Source organism: Varanus komodoensis, unplaced genomic scaffold (assembly GCF_004798865.1).
Source record: "Varanus komodoensis strain SLA01 unplaced genomic scaffold, ASM479886v1 scaffold113, whole genome shotgun sequence".
NCBI classification, from domain to species: domain Eukaryota; kingdom Metazoa; phylum Chordata; class Lepidosauria; order Squamata; family Varanidae; genus Varanus; species Varanus komodoensis.
The window spans coordinates 740,103-747,459 of record NW_025335325.1 but is presented as its reverse complement, the minus strand read 5'-3'; the positions used below and the strand labels follow the sequence as shown (position 1 = coordinate 747,459).

The 7,357-nt window shown below is 50.3% G+C and overlaps 1 protein-coding gene across 1 annotated transcript in view; it reads left to right on the top strand.

Moving 5' to 3' along the window:
- Nucleotides 1–2,368: 2,368 nt before the first annotated feature.
- The window catches only part of CCDC124 (coiled-coil domain containing 124), a 14,136-nt gene continuing 9,147 nt past the window's right edge, over nucleotides 2,369–7,357 (top strand). Inside the window, exons 1-2 of the mRNA XM_044421025.1 lie at nucleotides 2,369–2,466; nucleotides 2,906–3,082. Of these exons, the coding sequence (XP_044276960.1) occupies nucleotides 2,924–3,082 (159 nt within the window). The 5' untranslated portion in view covers nucleotides 2,369–2,466; nucleotides 2,906–2,923. The remainder of the gene's footprint in view (nucleotides 2,467–2,905; nucleotides 3,083–7,357) is intronic.

Below are 7,357 nucleotides of genomic sequence, written 5' to 3'. Positions count from 1 at the left end.
CATTAGTGGGGAATCATCGGGATGGCGGCCAGTGACAAGCGGGGTCCCCCAGGGCTCTGTCCTGGGGCCGATCCTGTTTAATCTTTTCATAAATGACATGGAAGAAGGGGTGAACAGTCTGCTGATCAAATTCGCAGACAACACTAAAACTGGAGCAGTGACCACGACTGAGGAGCAGGTACTCCAGATCCAAAAGGATCTGGACAGACTATGGAAGTGGGCAGGAGACAACAGGATGGCGTTCAGTGTGGATAAGTGCAAGATCTTGCACTTGGGGCATAGGAAGGGGTGTCATAAGTGCAGGTTAGGGGACAAGTGGCTGGAGAGCAGCACTTGTGAAAGGGACCTTGGGGTGCTGTTTGACTGCAGGCTGAACTTGAGTCAGCCATGTGATGTGGTGGTCAAGAGGGCGAACGCCACCCTTGGTTGCATGGCCAGAAGTGTGGCTTCTAGAGCGAGAGAGGTATTACTACCACTCTATACGACTCTGATGTGCCTGCAACTGGAGTATTGTACTCAGTTTTGGGCCCCTCATTACAGAAATGATATAGCCAAGTTAGAGTCAGTGCAGCGCAGGGCCACAACGTTGGTGGCTGGTTTGCAGGGAAAGCCGTATGAGTTAAGACTGAGGGAACTGGGTCTCTTCAGCCTGGAGAAGAGGAGACTCAGAGGTGATCTGTTGGCGACATAGAGGTATGTGAGGGGGTGTCACATGGAGGTGGGTAGAGACCTGTTCTCCCCTGCAGAGGAAGGCAGGACGCGCTCCAAGGGAGCAAAGCTCAGGGAACCCAGGTTCCCTTTGGATGCCAGGAAGCATTTAGGACCCCGAGGGTGTGGAATGGGCTTCCATGAGAGGTTGTTGAGGCCCCATCGGTGAGGGTGTTCAAGGATAGGCTGGACATGCACATGGTGGGCATGTCGTGAGCGGAGCCGGCTGGTGCCGGAGGTCAGATTAGATGGCCTGGGGGACCACTTCTGACTCGCTCTGTTTCTATGTTTTGATGCTGGTGAAGGAGGAGAGTGCAAAAGTTGGCTTGAAACTCAACATTAAGAAACTAAGATCATGGCATCTGGTCCTCTCGCTTCCTGGCAAAAAGATGGGGAAGAAATGGAGGTAGTGACAGATTTTATTTTTCTGGGCTCCAAGATCACCGCAGATGGGCACTGCAGCCAAGAAATTAAAAGACATTTGCTCCTGGGGAGGAAAGCTATGGCAAGTCTAGACAGCATACTAAAAAGCAGAGACATCACCCTGCCGACAGAAGTGCGTATAGTCAAGGCTATGGTTTTCGCAGTTGCAATGAATGGCTGTGAAAGCTGGACCATAACGAAGGCCGAGTGCCAAATGACTGAGGCCTTTGAATTGTGTGCTGGAGGAGACTCCTGCGAGTCCCTTGGACTGCAAGGCGATCCAACTGGTCAGTCCTAGGGGAGATCAACCCTGACTGATCTTCAGAAGGCCAGATCCTGAAGATGAAACTCAAATACTTTGACCACCTAATGAGAAGGAAGGACTCCCTGGAGAAGAGCCTAATGCTGGGAACAATTGACAGCAAAAGAAGAAAGGCGTGGCAGAGGGTGAGGTGGCTGGAGGATGAGGTGCAGCTGGGGTGAGCTTAAGTGGACTCCGGGGGATGGTGGAGGACAGGAAGGCCTGGAGGAATGTTGTCCATTGGGTCGCAATGGGTCGGACACGACTTCACGACTAACAACAACAAATTGTTAAAATCATTCTTCTTTACCAATCCTTTTTTCACCTTTATCTCACATGTCAACTTATCATTAACCTCAATATTCCTAACTTCTTTAAACCATTCTATTAATCGAAAACCCCTTTTCTCTTTGGAATTTCTTGCTATTAACCCAAAGGTTTTTTAAGCCGAAGCTGCCATCTTCGTGCTGGTTACTGCCCTTTCCTGGCCGGAGCAGGCAACGTAAAGCCGTTCCCGTGGACCGCCATCTTGGCAACGGGCGGCTTGACAGAGGCGGCCGTCATATTAACATTGGGAAGCCCTGGCCACCATTACTAAGGTTTGTGGAGGCGTGTGAAGGGCGCATGAGTATAAAAGAAGCATCCTGACGTCACGTCTTTGTGCTTAGAGGAGGCAACCGGCGGTCTTCCGTTCCGCGGAATATGCTCGTCGCCGCGGGTGCCATCTTGGTATCGGACACTGAGTTGCAAAGCCTCCAAATCCTTCCGGGCGGAGCGGGATGCCTCCCTGTTGCTCGCCTCCTTCGATTTCCAAGCAGTCCGTCCTCCCGCGGCGCTTGAAGCGGGGCCACTGGAAAGGGAAAGGCGGAAAACCTCAGGGAGGGAGTGGGAGGGCGGCCCCCGCAACAAAGATGGCCCGGAAGGCTTCGCGATGGCGGAAGGCCCGCCCCTTCTCCCTCCCACTTCCTGGGGCCCTAAAGAGGGGCGGAGGCGTGACGGGCAAAGGCTGCGACGGCCGGAGGTGGAAGCTGCAGGTAGGGGAAAGCGGGATTAGGTGGGGCGGCCTCGGATTATGCCCCTCCGCCGCTCCTGGGAAGGGGCTGCAGCCCCGAGGTGCTCGGGGAGCGACCCTGCGGGGCGTGGGGGGCGAAGGAGGAGCCTAAACGAGGGTGAATCCTCTTCGCCATGAAACATCGATATTGTGCATTTGGCGTAGGCCAGATGGGTTGGACTACACTTCCCAGCATCCCGTGGCTGACACAGTCGCAGCACATCTGGGTAGCCCCAGACCTGCGGAGTGGGGAGGCTGCTGGACTTGCCCTACAAGTCGAATGCTGTGGAGCTGGGGCTTCTTAATCAACTGGGCTAGGGATGCTGGGCTTTGTAGTCCATCACACACCTGGCTGGAAAAGCTGCACTGACTGTTGGCGTGACACCCGTGCTGCTCTCCTCTGCTTATTCCTCCTCCTTCAGGCAAGAGTGCCCTGAGGGATGCCAAAGAAGTTCCAAGGAGAGAACACCAAGTCGGCAGCCGCCCGGGCGAGAAAGGCGGAGGCCAAGGCAGCCGCAGATGCCAAGCGGCAGAAAGAACTGGAGGATGCCTTCTGGAAGGATGACGACAAACACGTCATGAGGAAGGAGCAGCGGAAGGTAGGCAAGGCTTGGTTTCCTGCCAAAAGCTTGCTTTGGTCTGTTTGTTTCTTTAAACAGAACAACCAAGTTTCCAGACCTCAAGCAACAGGTACTTCTGTTTGGACTGAAGGTTTCCATATTTACTTTTAGCAAGACTTTTCTGCTTTTCTTGAATCAAACCTGGTGGTTCCTGTAGTCCCATTTCCTTTTTTGCACTAACCTAATAACTTGGTATTCATATTATCCCTGTGTTGCATAGCAAGGTGGGTGGGGTTGGAGTAATTCAGGAAAGGCCACTTGGTGAGCTCATGGTGACTGGGAATGTGGATGAGGAGATTGCTCTCAGTGGCTACAAGCCACAGTGACAAGTAATTGACCTTTTTCCCCCAGCAGCGCTTGTCCCTCTACGTGCTTAATGATTTATTTTATTTTATTTTATTATGCTTTCAAACAATTTACCCAGAACAGATGTTAAGCTAACTGGCCTATAATTTCCTAGATACCCCAGGATTCCATTTTGAAAATTGGTGTTACATTGTCCATTTTCCAATCTTCTGGTGCAAGGGCTGATTTTAGGGACAAGTTAAATATTTTAGAGTTCTTGCTAACTCTAGGATAAGTGCCATCTGGACTGGATGACTTGCTGATGTCTTTTGTCACTACCATCTGCCCTAATGCCTTGGGCTCCCTGCCAGAATACATACGGCTCAGGGACAGGTATCTGCTCTGCATCCGCTGCTGGGAAGGCTGACGAAAAGGGTCCATTCAGTTCTGTGCAATCTCCTTGTCCTTGCTTAAAGGTAAAGGTTTCCCCTTGACATTAAGTCCAGTCATGCCTGACTCTAGGGGGTGGTGTTCATCTCTGTTTCCTAGCCGAGAGAGCCAGTGTTTGTCCGCAGACAGTCTCCATGGTCATGTGGCCGGCATGACTAAACACCGAGGTGCACGGAACACTGTTACCTACCCATCGAAGTGGCACCTTTTCATCTACCTGCATTTGCATGCCTTCGAACTGCAAGGTTGGCAGGAGCTGGGACGGAGCAACGGGAACTCACCCCATTGTGAAGATTCGAACCAGCGACCTTTCAATCTACCAGCCCAGCAGCACAGCGGTTTAAACCACTGCGCCACCTGCAGTCCCCTATCCTTGCTTAGAGCTCCATTAATTCCATTATGACCCAGTGGCCCAAGTGCTTCCTTAGCAGCTTTCTTTCTTGAGATACATGTAAAGAACTCTTTATTCTTGCCCCTAATTTTGTTAGCAATGTGCTCCTCAACCCAACTCCTTGCTTCACTGATAGTCTGCTTGCATCTCCCTTGAGCAAGCTTGTGGTCCTGTCTGTTTCCTTCATCCGGGCAAGACTTCCATCTCTGGAAGGAAGCTTTCTTCTCCCTATTACCTTCCTTGACTCCTTGAACCAGCCATTAACCAGGCGGGTTTCTTCTGCTTTTCCTCACTTGTGGTATGTGCATTATCTGGGCCTCTACTGTATTGCTTTGGAGTCATCTCCAAGCACGGAAGCGACTGAAACTCCCTGATTGCCCTCTTCAGCATCCTCCCTACCAGTGCCTTCATTTTTAAGAAGTTTCTTCTTTCAAAGTCAGGCGCGACCGTGTTCGGCCTCTTTGGCAGCCTTCCACCTAACTGTAGATCAGACCTGATACCAGCGTCTTCACTGCTGGCGAATGGCTCAGCAACACAACTTACATCCTGGACCGTGTCCCGGGCAACCCCGCCTAGGACTGCATCCGGGCTGCCTCCCCTCTGGTTGGCTCCATGACCAACTGCTCCGGGGCAGTTACATGGGACTTGGAGGGATTTAACCCCCATGTCAGGAGTGGAACATGCCTATATCCAGTCCGCGTGTGGGTAGTTGAAGTCCCCCGTTACTCCAGCACTATCTTTGCTCAAGGCCTCCCTTATTTCATTTCCCATCTCAAGATCTGGTCTGGGGATGATAGCATACTCCTATAAGTAAGGTTAGTTTTGGAGCCAAGAATTTTCACTCATAAGTCTTCTTTAGCAAAATTGCTGGACTCCCTGGCCTGGTTAACACCAAGGGCAACACCTCTGGTACATCCTTCACTGTCTTTCCTATACAATTTATAGCCAAATATTACCACATCCCATTGGCCCTATCCAATCCACCAGCTTACTATAATACCTGCTATAGCTAACTGAAAGAGGCTTCATCACAGAATCATAGAATGGTAGAGTTGGAAGGGGCCAAGAAAGCCATCAGGTCCAACTCTGTGCTCAGTGCAGGACACTGAGTTCGACCATCCCTCCCAGATGACTGTTCAGTTTCATCCTGAATTCCCCTAGTGTGGGACAGCGCACAACCTCCCTAGGCCATTGGTTCCATTGTGGTACTGCTCTGACAGTCAGAAAATTTTCCTGATATCTAGCTGGAATTGAGTTTCCTGTACCTTGACCCTGTTATTTTGAGTCCTGCTCTCTGGGATGAATGAGACCTTGTCCTTCCTCTTTGTGACAGCCTTTCAAGTACTTGAAGAGTGCTATCACACCTCCCCCTGGCCTTCCTTTCTTGAGGGTAGGCATGTCCAATTCTTTCTGCCTCTCCTCACAGGGCTTTGGTTCCAGTCCCTGGACCATCCTTGCTGCCTTCCTCAGGATCCTTTCCAGTTTTTTTGCTCCTTTCTTAAATTGGGGTGCCCAGAATGGGACACAGGACTCTATATGAGGCCTAACCAGTGCTGAGTAAAGGGGAACAAGAACTTCACAGGATTTGCAAGTGATACTTCTATTAATGCAGCCTAAAACAGCATTTGCTCATTTTGCATCTACATCGCATTATTGTCTCGTGTTCAGCTTGTGATCCACAACAATTCCAAGTTTCTTGACACTTGCAGTATTGTGGAACCAAGTATTGCCCATCCTATACTGATACACTTGTTGCTTTTTCCTGGGTGTAAACTTTGGATTTGTCCCTATTGAATGACATTCTGCTGTTTTCAGCTCCATACTGCACCCTCCCGAGATCACCTTGAACCTGCTTGCTGTCTTCCAGGCTGTTATTCCACCCAGTTATGCATTATCATGCCCTGCACCTCCTTACCCAAGTCATTAACAAAAATGTCGAAGCGCATCCCTGTCATTCTGTGCTGTTCGCCAGTGCTGCCTGCCATCCTTTGTAACTTGCCCTTCCTTCCACTTCCTGTAATTGTCCGTTTTTGCTTTCAGATAGCGCTAAGCCTTTTGTGAAGCCACATGGACTTCCTCTGTTGTCTTCTTCCCCTTTTCCTGGTTAGAATTGTTTGCAAATGTGCCTTCAGAATTTCCTTTCTAAAAATGCCCACCCCTCTTGGACTCCTTGGCTCACTAGAATCCCTTGCCATGGGACATTACTTATCATTGTTCTGGGTTTACTAAAATTGTCTTTCTTGAAATCTGGGGTACATGTTTGGCTGCACTTGGCTTTTGCTTCCTTTAGAATCAAGAATCCAAGCATGGTGGGGTCACTCTCCCCCGGAGTTCCCACAGCTGCCCCTTTGTCCATGAGGTCTTCCCTCTTGGTTTGTTCCAAGTCAAGCACAGCTGTTCCCTTTGTTCCTTCCTCCGCTGTGGGAGGAAGTTATCAGCAACACGTGTTAGGAATCTTGTGGAGGTGCCAGGTACTCCAGCTCTCCCTTTTTGGACTGAAGGCTTCTAGCATTTCTGGAGAAAGACCTAAGCACAATATCCTGCTCAAGCCTTGTGCGACTTTTGTTCTAGGACTTAGTCCTCTCCAACTGGTTATCATGGCTTGGTATAACCCTAACCTTGTTGCTCTTTCCTCCTACTAGAAATTATCCGACCTGAACCAGATGCTTCCCAGCTTCTTTCAGCTTTCCCAAGCAGGATTCAGTTTAAAAGATGCTCTGCAACTTTTTTATGTTTCATGCTAGCAGCTTGGCTCTGTTATGGTTCAGCTGGAGCCTGTCCCTCCTGCACAGGCTCAGCTTGTCCCAAAATGTTCTCCAGTGCCTAATAAATGTGAAATCCTCGCCTCCCTCTCCACCACACATTGAAACTCCTCAGTCCCCTGCCCCCTTAAAAACATTTGTTGCCACATCACCTTCTGCCAACCTCACCAGGTGCCTGAAGGTGGAGCCAGTGCACAAACAGGAAGGTGCAGGAGGCTGGTGAGTCATGAAGCCAAAAGACTTCTGTGACAAGGTTCGGAGGTGGCTGGATGGAGGGGACACAGGATGTGGTTTACCTGGATTCCAGCAAGGCCTTTGACAAAGTGCCCCATGATATCCTGGTGGAGAAACTGAGGAGGTTTGGGA